Genomic DNA, 14,040 nt, shown 5'->3' with positions numbered 1-14,040 from the left:
CAAATTTTATATGGATCTCTTAATTTAGTAATGAGTTATGAGCGTTTAAGTGATTTTCGGGAGGGGACCTTGTATGGGAGCTATGACCAATTATGGACCGATCGGAAAAAACTTTCACAGTAATATTTGTGTGCATATGGGCAATACTTATACCAAATTTTATATGGATATCTCAATTTAGTAATGATGGAAGTTATTAAGGAAAAACCCATTTTCCGGGAATATGTACTTTTGTATGGGAGGTATATGAAATTGTGGACCGATTCTGGAAATTTTCTGCACGAATCAAGATCTTGTGTAGAAACGAATGTATGGTGATTTTCATGGAATTATCTTGCATAGTTTTGGAGAAAATTACATTAGAATGTGTAAAAAATGCTTATTTTTTTCGAGGTTGTTTAAATTTTGATTCATAACTTTTCCCGATGTGAACCGATTTTGCTCATTTTCAATACCAAACTGTACCGGATAATAATGAATACTTTGGGTGAATTTGGTTAAATGATATTGCTTCGTTTTAACGTGAGCGTGTTTTACACAGACAGACAGACAGACGGACGGACGGACGGACGGACGGACGGACGGACGGACGGACGGACGGACGGACGGACGGACGGACGGACAGACGGACATAGCTAAATCGACTCAGAATTTCATAAGGACCCAGAATATATATACTTTGTTGGGTCTCAGATGAATATTTCTTGGTGTTACACACGGAATGACAAAGTTATATATACCCTCTATCACCACTGATGGTGGTGGAGGGTATAAAAAAAGGGATCTGGTAAGTTATATATGTGTTATTTCATCACGCGGTTCCATTAAGAAGGTCGATTATTTGCAGAAAATGTAAAAAATGGATCTGACCGTTTAAACTTTGGTGGAAAATGTATTGGTCATAAGAGAATCCTATTTTTATTGCTTCCTAAAGTATAACAGGTAATTTCAATAAATACAAAAGTATGTATATATTAATTATAACATTATTTTTCTTTATTTCGTTGAAGGATTAATACGTTCCAAAATATAACTCTTACAATTTGAAGGATTGATCATAAAATTTATGAAGAACTACAAAAATATTTTAGAGTCCAACGTTTTACAATTTTTGGAAGTATACCAGTCAACAGTTGGAATATTAATACAGATTTCCTGAAAATTATCTTATTATAAGGTAATAATTCTAAATTTTTGATACATATGTACATTAGACCGACTCACTCTGTATGGAAAGCAAAAACGTGTTTTTGTTACCCCTCTCAAAATTTACCTTGCTTTGTTTTATGATGATTCCCAAAATATTTTAAGTCTAGCGATGACCGTTCGTAAGCTACACCCAATTAAAAAAGGTATTTTGGAATTACTTTTTTCGTTTATCGTTAAAATAGTATTTTAAAGCCGTCTGCTTATAATTGCATATTCCAAAATATTTAAAATTGTTAGGGTTTTCACTAAGAAAAATAAAATGTATGCACAATTTTGCAAATTTTGCGCACCACTATACTTTTCTTCAAACCTTTCAAATTATACCAAATACTGTATATATTGTTTAAGAAATGCTGTATAATTAAAAAAATGACTAAAAAGGGACTTTTTTGTAACAGGTTCAGCTCACAAAGAGTCATCGATAGGATAGAAATATTTTGGGAACCATTATAAAACATAACAAAGATTTTTTGAAACTAGATAAAATATTGAATTTAACATGAAGAATCGTGTTCCCATACGATATTTTCTTTAAAACTGTCCAGCTCACGAATGGACAACACTTAACCGAAAATATTTTGGGAACATCATATTACATAACAGCGAATATTTTGAGGGGGTAACTCAAGCACCATTTTTTGTGAGTCGGTCTAATGTACATATATTACTTTTTTAGATTAGTTCTTAAATCAATTATTTTTTCTACTATTTTAATTTCAATTATTTCAATAAAAACTATAAAATTTCATTTTATTTAGATTTATTTTTATAGATTTTATCTTGGTGGGTATTAGGGTGATCGACTCGATTTTTCAACCGGTTTTTTCTGCTTTACCATTGTCGGTTTTTTCTTAATGTTGATTTTTCGAATATCGAATAACCCGGTTTTTTCACTTTTTAAAAACCGGTTTCGAATACTTTTATTTGCTTTGTATTCAAAGATTATTTAAGTGAAATTTTTAAGTAAATAATAATACAGCTAAATTTTAAAAATATTTGAGTCGAGGAACTAGCGTATATTTTTCTAAAGCTCCTTTGGTTAAACTTTTTTGATTTTCCTAATTAATTAAAAAAATTTATTTGTAAAATTGATAACTGTTTGATAAAATTTTATCAATCTTAAGATTATATTCCAATTACAATAATTAATTTACGGCTGAAATTTTATGGAAGTGTTAGTTTATTTGTTCTCTAGACCTTTTGGTTGTTTTCAGAAATGTTGGGTTTGTTCGGCTTGAGGTCTTTTCATTAAATAAATATTAAAAATTAAAAACTCTTTTTTGTCCTTAGTTTAATTAATATTTATTGTGGTTTCCAATATTTCGACCAACTTCGTTGGTCATCTTCAGGGAAAGTTCTACAAATAATACATAAAGTACAATAACAAATAATAACAAAACAAATATAATATAAACAATAACAAATAATTTCCTTACATTTAATTTTAATGCAGTGTCGTCTGTTGTTTATGTTTTGATCTTCTATGACTGACTGTTTGATTTTATTCTTTTGTTTATTGTTTCTGTATTTATTTATTGTATGTCGATAAATGTGAGCGCAGTTGTCAGTATCTGTTTTGTAATTTATTCTCTTTTCTGTTGGTGTATTTATAATGTGGAGCATCTCTTGTAAGTAACGTTTTGTGTGATTGTTCTCTCCAGCTAATATTCTCACTTTTTCAAAGTCTGGTTGGTGTCCAGTTATTGCACAGTGGGCAGCGAGGGCTGTTTTTTGATTTAATGGTTTGTCAAGTGTTCTTAAATCTGATTTGTGCGATGATAATCTTGTCCTCAGTTTTGTTTTCGTTGTACCAACATATACCTTTTGGCATATGTTGGTTTCGTCACCATTACATTTAATTTCATACACTAGATTGGATTTATCTAGTTTATCTAATTTGGACTTCATGTTATTAAATAATTTATATGTTGTATTATTCGTCTTCATTGCCAGTGTATATTTTTCTTTGTCATATATGTCCGAATGTTTTATTCTCTCGGATAGTCCTGAGATATATTCCACTGATTGGTATATTTTCCTCGATGGTTCGCTCTTTTCCCTATTCTCCTTATTTAAAACGTTGTCTATCAAATGGTTTATCGTCTTGTATGGGAAGTCGTTTTTGAGTAAAATATTCTTAATTTTACTAAGGTTATTCTTATGAAATTCCGTGTTGCTGGTGTCCAATACTCTTGTGATGAAATTTGTCGCAGTATTCATAATTATTCTCTTAGGATGTTTTGAATAGAAATTGATAAGCCTTCCCGACGCCATCGGTTTTTGATACCAGTCCAACTTAATCATATTCCCTCTTCTAATAATTATTGAATCCAAATACGGTAATCTGTTGTCTATTTCCTTCTCCAACGTAAATTGTATACGTCTATGAAAGGCATTTAGGGTTCTCAAAGTAATTTCCACTTGATCTTTTTTCAAAATTCCGAATAGGTCGTCCACATATTTCGTCATTAATCTTGGTTTGTTTTCCAATTGATCAAGGGTTGTTTCCAATAGTTCCTCCATGACTATATCGGCAATTATTGGGGAAATTGGGGATCCCATAGGCATGCCCTTGTTTTGTTCATAAAAGTTGTCCTTAAACTTAAAATATCTGCAATCTTTTATACAAAACGTCAATATATCCATAAATAATTCTCTAGGTATTTTCGTATGTTCTTCTAACATATGCCATTTTCTGTCTATAGTCTTGATTGCCAGGTTTATTGGAATACTGGGAAATAAAGAGACTACGTCGAATGATACCAGTATCTCATCATCCTCTATGCGTGTGTTGTCAATTCTATTCTTAAATTCCCTTGCGTCTCTTACGTTATAAATAGAATCATTTGTCAATTTTCTTAAAATGTCAATTATATATTTACTCAGATTGTATGAAGGTGAGTTGATCGATGAGCAGATAGGACGTAATGGTATATCCTTCTTATGGATCTTTGGGAGACCATATATCCTTGGGGCTATAGCAATCCTTGTTGTCAATTTGTTTTTGTCAAGTAAATTTATAACATTAAGCTTGTATAATTTTTCCACAAGGATGTTGTTCTTATTCTGAAGACTAAGTGTAGGATCTTTTTTAAGGCGTCTATATGTACACATGTCCTTGATGATATCCATCATCTTTGTATTATAATCGTCTTTAGTCATTGCCACCGTCTTATTACCCTTATCTGAGTTCAATATAATTATATCATTATTTGCCTCCAAATATTTTTCACATTGAACCACTGTATTCAATATCAGTTTATCCCTTGCGTTCATTTTCGATTTTCTCATGTGGTCATCAATTAATGTAACAAATTTTGCTCTCGATATCTCTTGCTGTTCTTTATCCTCAATCGTCTGTATGCATTGTTCGCCATCGGTGATGCATTTGAATAATGGGAATGTTTCTCTCGTATTGGGCAAAGCAAACTTGGAACCAAGTGACAGTAGCCATTGAATATTTGTTGGTATAATTTTCTCTGTTCTATTCACAAACCAATCTTTGTTATGCTTCATATCAAGTTTAGCTGTTCCATTTTCCCTTAAGGTTTCAAACTTTTCAATAAGTCTCTTGTCATTATTGTTCTTAACGTTATTATAAATTGTCTCTTCACTTAACATAAATAGCTCACAGTCATGTTCTTCCACCCTATTATCTATAATTCCTCTTAGTTTTGTGATTCTACTTTCATTGTCATGAATCTGTTTGTGTTTTTGTTGTATTAATAATCTTAAAATAATATTATGAAAATTATATATATGTCTGTGTAGGGTTTTGTCCAAACATTCGGTTAAGTTACCATTTTCCATAAAAATTCTGTTAATGTTAACCGTGGCCTTGGCGATGAATCCAGGTATTAGTCCATTTTCTCTGCATTTTATAAGGAAAGTTGTTGATGATCTCAAGTTGGCCAATTGTTTATTATGTTTTGAAAAAGTCTTTATCACATTATTTGTATTTTTATCGTATTTGTGTTTGATGTTCCTATACAGCGTCATGTTTAAGCTGTTGACGGCGTGCCTTCCGTGTTGTTTGTTAGTTTATTTGTTCTCTAGACCTTTTGGTTGTTTTCAGAAATGTTGGGTTTGTTCGGCTTGAGGTCTTTTCATTAAATAAATATTAAAAATTAAAAACTCTTTTTTGTCCTTAGTTTAATTAATATTTATTGTGGTTTCCAATATTTCGACCAACTTCGTTGGTCATCTTCAGGGAAAGTTCTACAAATAATACATAAAGTACAATAACAAATAATAACAAAACAAATATAATATAAACAATAACAAATAATTTCCTTACATTTAATTTTAATGCAGTGTCGTCTGTTGTTTATGTTTTGATCTTCTATGACTGACTGTTTTGATTTTATTCTTTTGTTTATTGTTTCTGTATTTATTTATTGTATGTCGATAAATGTGAGCGCAGTTGTCAGTATCTGTTTTGTAATTTATTCTCTTTTCTGTTGGTGTATTTATAATGTGGAGCATCTCTTGTAAGTAACGTTTTGTGTGATTGTTCTCTCCAGCTAATATTCTCACTTTTTCAAAGTCTGGTTGGTGTCCAGTTATTGCACAGTGGGCAGCGAGGGCTGTTTTTTGATTTAATGGTTTGTCAAGTGTTCTTAAATCTGATTTGTGCGATGATAATCTTGTCCTCAGTTTTGTTTTCGTTGTACCAACATATACCTTTTGGCATATGTTGGTTTCGTCACCATTACATTTAATTTCATACACTAGATTGGATTTATCTAGTTTATCTAATTTGGACTTCATGTTATTAAATAATTTATATGTTGTATTATTCGTCTTCATTGCCAGTGTATATTTTTCTTTGTCATATATGTCCGAATGTTTTATTCTCTCGGATAGTCCTGAGATATATTCCACTGATTGGTATATTTTCCTCGATGGTTCGCTCTTTTCCCTATTCTCCTTATTTAAAACGTTGTCTATCAAATGGTTTATCGTCTTGTATGGGAAGTCGTTTTTGAGTAAAATATTCTTAATTTTACTAAGGTTATTCTTATGAAATTCCGTGTTGCTGGTGTCCAATACTCTTGTGATGAAATTTGTCGCAGTATTCATAATTATTCTCTTAGGATGTTTTGAATAGAAATTGATAAGCCTTCCCGACGCCATCGGTTTTTGATACCAGTCCAACTTAATCATATTCCCTCTTCTAATAATTATTGAATCCAAATACGGTAATCTGTTGTCTATTTCCTTCTCCAACGTAAATTGTATACGTCTATGAAAGGCATTTAGGGTTCTCAAAGTAATTTCCACTTGATCTTTTTTCAAAATTCCGAATAGGTCGTCCACATATTTCGTCATTAATCTTGGTTTGTTTTCCAATTGATCAAGGGTTGTTTCCAATAGTTCCTCCATGACTATATCGGCAATTATTGGGGAAATTGGGGATCCCATAGGCATGCCCTTGTTTTGTTCATAAAAGTTGTCCTTAAACTTAAAATATCTGCAATCTTTTATACAAAACGTCAATATATCCATAAATAATTCTCTAGGTATTTTCGTATGTTCTTCTAACATATGCCATTTTCTGTCTATAGTCTTGATTGCCAGGTTTATTGGAATACTGGGAAATAAAGAGACTACGTCGAATGATACCAGTATCTCATCATCCTCTATGCGTGTGTTGTCAATTCTATTCTTAAATTCCCTTGCGTCTCTTACGTTATAAATAGAATCATTTGTCAATTTTCTTAAAATGTCAATTATATATTTACTCAGATTGTATGAAGGTGAGTTGATCGATGAGCAGATAGGACGTAATGGCATATCCTTCTTATGGATCTTTGGGAGACCATATATCCTTGGGGCTATAGCAATCCTTGTTGTCAATTTGTTTTTGTCAAGTAAATTTATAACATTAAGCTTGTATAATTTTTCCACAAGGATGTTGTTCTTATTCTGAAGACTAAGTGTAGGATCTTTTTTAAGGCGTCTATATGTACACATGTCCTTGATGATATCCATCATCTTTGTATTATAATCGTCTTTAGTCATTGCCACCGTCTTATTACCCTTATCTGAGTTCAATATAATTATATCATTATTTGCCTCCAAATATTTTTCACATTGAACCACTGTATTCAATATCAGTTTATCCCTTGCGTTCATTTTCGATTTTCTCATGTGGTCATCAATTAATGTAACAAATTTTGCTCTCGATATCTCTTGCTGTTCTTTATCCTCAATCGTCTGTATGCATTGTTCGCCATCGGTGATGCATTTGAATAATGGGAATGTTTCTCTCGTATTGGGCAAAGCAAACTTGGAACCAAGTGACAGTAGCCATTGAATATTTGTTGGTATAATTTTCTCTGTTCTATTCACAAACCAATCTTTGTTATGCTTCATATCAAGTTTAGCTGTTCCATTTTCCCTTAAGGTTTCAAACTTTTCAATAAGTCTCTTGTCATTATTGTTCTTAACGTTATTATAAATTGTCTCTTCACTTAACATAAATAGCTCACAGTCATGTTCTTCCACCCTATTATCTATAATTCCTCTTAGTTTTGTGATTCTACTTTCATTGTCATGAATCTGTTTGTGTTTTTGTTGTATTAATAATCTTAAAATAATAGATTATTAATACAACAAACAAATAGAAGATCAAAACATAAACAACAGACGACACTGCATTAAAATTAAATGTAAGGAAATTATTTGTTATTGTTTATATTATATTTGTTTTGTTATTATTTGTTATTGTACTTTATGTATTATTTGTAGAACTTTCCCTGAAGATGACCAACGAAGTTGGTCGAAATATTGGAAACCACAATAAATATTAATTAAACTAAGGACAAAAAAGAGTTTTTAATTTTTAATATTTATTTAATGAAAAGACCTCAAGCCGAACAAACCCAACATTTCTGAAAACAACCAAAAGGTCTAGAGAACAAATAAACTAACAAACAACACGGAAGGCACGCCGTCAACAGCTTAAACATGACGCTGTATAGGAACATCAAACACAAATACGATAAAAATACAAATAATGTGATAAAGACTTTTTCAAAACATAATAAACAATTGGCCAACTTGAGATCATCAACAACTTTCCTTATAAAATGCAGAGAAAATGGACTAATACCTGGATTCATCGCCAAGGCCACGGTTAACATTAACAGAATTTTTATGGAAAATGGTAACTTAACCGAATGTTTGGACAAAACCCTACACAGACATATATATAATTTTCATAATATTATTTTAAGATTATTAATACAACAAAAACACAAACAGATTCATGACAATGAAAGTAGAATCACAAAACTAAGAGGAATTATAGATAATAGGGTGGAAGAACATGACTGTGAGCTATTTATGTTAAGTGAAGAGACAATTTATAATAACGTTAAGAACAATAATGACAAGAGACTTATTGAAAAGTTTGAAACCTTAAGGGAAAATGGAACAGCTAAACTTGATATGAAGCATAACAAAGATTGGTTTGTGAATAGAACAGAGAAAATTATACCAACAAATATTCAATGGCTACTGTCACTTGGTTCCAAGTTTGCTTTGCCCAATACGAGAGAAACATTCCCATTATTCAAATGCATCACCGATGGCGAACAATGCATACAGACGATTGAGGATAAAGAACAGCAAGAGATATCGAGAGCAAAATTTGTTACATTAATTGATGACCACATGAGAAAATCGAAAATGAACGCAAGGGATAAACTGATATTGAATACAGTGGTTCAATGGGAAAAATATTTGGAGGCAAATAATGATATAATTATATTGAACTCAGATAAGGGTAATAAGACGGTGGCAATGACTAAAGACGATTATAATACAAAGATGATGGATATCATCAAGGACATGTGTACATATAGACGCCTTAAAAAAGATCCTACACTTAGTCTTCAGAATAAGAACAACATCCTTGTGGAAAAATTATACAAGCTTAATGTTATAAATTTACTTGACAAAAACAAATTGACAACAAGGATTGCTATAGCCCCAAGGATATATGGTCTCCCAAAGATCCATAAGAAGGATATGCCATTATGTCCTATCTGCTCATCGATCAACTCACCTTCATACAATCTGAGTAAATATATAATTGACATTTTAAGAAAATTGACAAATGATTCTATTTATAACGTAAGAGACGCAAGGGAATTTAAGAATAGAATTGACAACACACGCATAGAGGATGATGAGATACTGGTATCATTCGACGTAGTCTCTTTATTTCCCAGTATTCCAATAAACCTGGCAATCAAGACTATAGACAGAAAATGGCATATGTTAGAAGAACATACGAAAATACCTAGAGAATTATTTATGGATATATTGACGTTTTGTATAAAAGATTGCAGATATTTTAAGTTTAAGGACAACTTTTATGAACAAAACAAGGGCATGCCTATGGGATCCCCAATTTCCCCAATAATTGCCGATATAGTCATGGAGGAACTATTGGAAACAACCCTTGATCAATTGGAAAACAAACCAAGATTAATGACGAAATATGTGGACGACCTATTCGGAATTTTGAAAAAAGATCAAGTGGAAATTACTTTGAGAACCCTAAATGCCTTTCATAGACGTATACAATTTACGTTGGAGAAGGAAATAGACAACAGATTACCGTATTTGGATTCAATAATTATTAGAAGAGGGAATATGATTAAGTTGGACTGGTATCAAAAACCGATGGCGTCGGGAAGGCTTATCAATTTCTATTCAAAACATCCTAAGAGAATAATTATGAATACTGCGACAAATTTCATCACAAGAGTATTGGACACCAGCAACACGGAATTTCATAAGAATAACCTTAGTAAAATTAAGAATATTTTACTCAAAAACGACTTCCCATACAAGACGATAAACCATTTGATAGACAACGTTTTAAATAAGGAGAATAGGGAAAAGAGCGAACCATCGAGGAAAATATACCAATCAGTGGAATATATCTCAGGACTATCCGAGAGAATAAAACATTCGGACATATATGACAAAGAAAAATATACACTGGCAATGAAGACGAATAATACAACATATAAATTATTTAATAACATGAAGTCCAAATTAGATAAACTAGATAAATCCAATCTAGTGTATGAAATTAAATGTAATGGTGACGAAACCAACATATGCCAAAAGGTATATGTTGGTACAACGAAAACAAAACTGAGGACAAGATTATCATCGCACAAATCAGATTTAAGAACACTTGACAAACCATTAAATCAAAAAACAGCCCTCGCTGCCCACTGTGCAATAACTGGACACCAACCAGACTTTGAAAAAGTGAGAATATTAGCTGGAGAGAACAATCACACAAAACGTTACTTACAAGAGATGCTCCACATTATAAATACACCAACAGAAAAGAGAATAAATTACAAAACAGATACTGACAACTGCGCTCACATTTATCGACATACAATAAATAAATACAGAAACAATAAACAAAAGAATAAAATCAAAACAGTCAGTCATAGAAGATCAAAACATAAACAACAGACGACACTGCATTAAAATTAAATGTAAGGAAATTATTTGTTATTGTTTATATTATATTTGTTTTGTTATTATTTGTTATTGTACTTTATGTATTATTTGTAGAACTTTCCCTGAAGATGACCAACGAAGTTGGTCGAAATATTGGAAACCACAATAAATATTAATTAAACTAAGGACAAAAAAGAGTTTTTAATTTTTAATATTTATTTAATGAAAAGACCTCAAGCCGAACAAACCCAACATTTCTGAAAACAACCAAAAGGTCTAGAGAACAAATAAACTAACAAACAACACGGAAGGCACGCCGTCAACAGCTTAAACATGACGCTGTATAGGAACATCAAACACAAATACGATAAAAATACAAATAATGTGATAAAGACTTTTTCAAAACATAATAAACAATTGGCCAACTTGAGATCATCAACAACTTTCCTTATAAAATGCAGAGAAAATGGACTAATACCTGGATTCATCGCCAAGGCCACGGTTAACATTAACAGAATTTTTATGGAAAATGGTAACTTAACCGAATGTTTGGACAAAACCCTACACAGACATATATATAATTTTCATAATATTATTTTAAGATTATTAATACAACAAAAACACAAACAGATTCATGACAATGAAAGTAGAATCACAAAACTAAGAGGAATTATAGATAATAGGGTGGAAGAACATGACTGTGAGCTATTTATGTTAAGTGAAGAGACAATTTATAATAACGTTAAGAACAATAATGACAAGAGACTTATTGAAAAGTTTGAAACCTTAAGGGAAAATGGAACAGCTAAACTTGATATGAAGCATAACAAAGATTGGTTTGTGAATAGAACAGAGAAAATTATACCAACAAATATTCAATGGCTACTGTCACTTGGTTCCAAGTTTGCTTTGCCCAATACGAGAGAAACATTCCCATTATTCAAATGCATCACCGATGGCGAACAATGCATACAGACGATTGAGGATAAAGAACAGCAAGAGATATCGAGAGCAAAATTTGTTACATTAATTGATGACCACATGAGAAAATCGAAAATGAACGCAAGGGATAAACTGATATTGAATACAGTGGTTCAATGTGAAAAATATTTGGAGGCAAATAATGATATAATTATATTGAACTCAGATAAGGGTAATAAGACGGTGGCAATGACTAAAGACGATTATAATACAAAGATGATGGATATCATCAAGGACATGTGTACATATAGACGCCTTAAAAAAGATCCTACACTTAGTCTTCAGAATAAGAACAACATCCTTGTGGAAAAATTATACAAGCTTAATGTTATAAATTTACTTGACAAAAACAAATTGACAACAAGGATTGCTATAGCCCCAAGGATATATGGTCTCCCAAAGATCCATAAGAAGGATATGCCATTACGTCCTATCTGCTCATCGATCAACTCACCTTCATACAATCTGAGTAAATATATAATTGACATTTTAAGAAAATTGACAAATGATTCTATTTATAACGTAAGAGACGCAAGGGAATTTAAGAATAGAATTGACAACACACGCATAGAGGATGATGAGATACTGGTATCATTCGACGTAGTCTCTTTATTTCCCAGTATTCCAATAAACCTGGCAATCAAGACTATAGACAGAAAATGGCATATGTTAGAAGAACATACGAAAATACCTAGAGAATTATTTATGGATATATTGACGTTTTGTATAAAAGATTGCAGATATTTTAAGTTTAAGGACAACTTTTATGAACAAAACAAGGGCATGCCTATGGGATCCCCAATTTCCCCAATAATTGCCGATATAGTCATGGAGGAACTATTGGAAACAACCCTTGATCAATTGGAAAACAAACCAAGATTAATGACGAAATATGTGGACGACCTATTCGGAATTTTGAAAAAAGATCAAGTGGAAATTACTTTGAGAACCCTAAATGCCTTTCATAGACGTATACAATTTACGTTGGAGAAGGAAATAGACAACAGATTACCGTATTTGGATTCAATAATTATTAGAAGAGGGAATATGATTAAGTTGGACTGGTATCAAAAACCGATGGCGTCGGGAAGGCTTATCAATTTCTATTCAAAACATCCTAAGAGAATAATTATGAATACTGCGACAAATTTCATCACAAGAGTATTGGACACCAGCAACACGGAATTTCATAAGAATAACCTTAGTAAAATTAAGAATATTTTACTCAAAAACGACTTCCCATACAAGACGATAAACCATTTGATAGACAACGTTTTAAATAAGGAGAATAGGGAAAAGAGCGAACCATCGAGGAAAATATACCAATCAGTGGAATATATCTCAGGACTATCCGAGAGAATAAAACATTCGGACATATATGACAAAGAAAAATATACACTGGCAATGAAGACGAATAATACAACATATAAATTATTTAATAACATGAAGTCCAAATTAGATAAACTAGATAAATCCAATCTAGTGTATGAAATTAAATGTAATGGTGACGAAACCAACATATGCCAAAAGGTATATGTTGGTACAACGAAAACAAAACTGAGGACAAGATTATCATCGCACAAATCAGATTTAAGAACACTTGACAAACCATTAAATCAAAAAACAGCCCTCGCTGCCCACTGTGCAATAACTGGACACCAACCAGACTTTGAAAAAGTGAGAATATTAGCTGGAGAGAACAATCACACAAAACGTTACTTACAAGAGATGCTCCACATTATAAATACACCAACAGAAAAGAGAATAAATTACAAAACAGATACTGACAACTGCGCTCACATTTATCGACATACAATAAATAAATACAGAAACAATAAACATTTTATGGAAGTGTTAGAATGCCTATGCAAATTTCCTAAACAGGGCTTTTAAAATAAGCTAGGATTACATAGTACCTTATGTTTAACAGAAGTGTCCCACTTTTTTCCTAATTTTTATACCCACCATCAAAAAGATGGGGGGTATATTGATTTTGTCATTCCGTTTGTAACACATCGAAATATTAGTCATAGACCCATAAAAGTATATATATTCCGGGTCCTTATTAAATTCTAAGACGATCTAGCCATGTCCGTCCGTCTGTCCATCCGTCCGTCCGTCTGTCTGTTGAAATCACGATAGGGACCACACGAGAGGTGCTAGACAGTTGAATTTTGCATAAATATTCTCTATTGTTAAGATTTGTTTGGTATTGAAAATGGGCAATATCGGTCCACTTTTTCGGATAGCCCCCATACAACACTTATTTATAAGTAGGAGTATAGCGATGAAATTCGACATAAAGAAGTTTAATGTCAGCCAAAATCTTTCTACAAAATTTTTTGAGGA

General features: G+C 31.9%; 3 protein-coding genes across 3 annotated transcripts; 2 read left to right on the top strand and 1 right to left on the bottom strand.

Annotated features, from left to right (window-relative positions):
- Window positions 1-5,361: 5,361 nt before the first annotated feature.
- LOC119614495 lies at window positions 5,362-7,737 on the bottom strand. The gene is made up of 2 exons (XM_037970615.1): window positions 5,507-7,737; window positions 5,362-5,427 (listed from the first exon to the last, which is right to left on the bottom strand). Exon 1 carries the CDS (start codon window positions 7,690-7,692, stop codon window positions 5,515-5,517), a length of 2,178 nt encoding a protein of 725 aa, XP_037826543.1. The 5' UTR covers window positions 7,693-7,737; the 3' UTR covers window positions 5,362-5,427; window positions 5,507-5,514.
- Window positions 7,738-9,312: 1,575 nt separating this feature from the next.
- On the top strand, window positions 9,313-10,890 carry LOC119614496. The gene is made up of 2 exons (XM_037970616.1): window positions 9,313-10,745; window positions 10,825-10,890. The coding sequence occupies exon 1, from the start codon at window positions 9,496-9,498 to the stop codon at window positions 10,735-10,737; it is 1,242 nt and encodes a 413-aa protein (XP_037826544.1). The 5' UTR covers window positions 9,313-9,495; the 3' UTR covers window positions 10,738-10,745; window positions 10,825-10,890.
- Window positions 10,891-10,941: 51 nt separating this feature from the next.
- LOC119614494 lies at window positions 10,942-13,485 on the top strand (the record flags this gene model as incomplete). Its single annotated transcript, XM_037970614.1, has 1 exon — window positions 10,942-13,485. A coding segment is annotated over exon 1 (2,442 nt), but the record flags the coding sequence as incomplete, so codon positions are not given.
- Window positions 13,486-14,040: the final 555 nt, after the last annotated feature.

This window comes from Lucilia sericata, unplaced genomic scaffold (assembly GCF_015586225.1).
Source record: "Lucilia sericata isolate MDLA Ls3-8-SP2 unplaced genomic scaffold, ASM1558622v1 Contig002968F_arrow, whole genome shotgun sequence".
Lineage (NCBI taxonomy): Eukaryota > Metazoa > Arthropoda > Insecta > Diptera > Calliphoridae > Lucilia > Lucilia sericata.
This window is presented reverse-complemented; position numbering and strand designations above follow the sequence as displayed.

Excerpts from the sequence above, each read along its gene's own strand:
- LOC119614496 (XM_037970616.1), top strand. The coding sequence starts at position 9,496 with ATGTTAGAAGAACATACGAAAATACCTAGAGAATTATTTATGGATATA.
- LOC119614495 (XM_037970615.1), bottom strand. The coding sequence starts at position 7,692 with ATGTTAAGTGAAGAGACAATTTATAATAACGTTAAGAACAATAATGAC.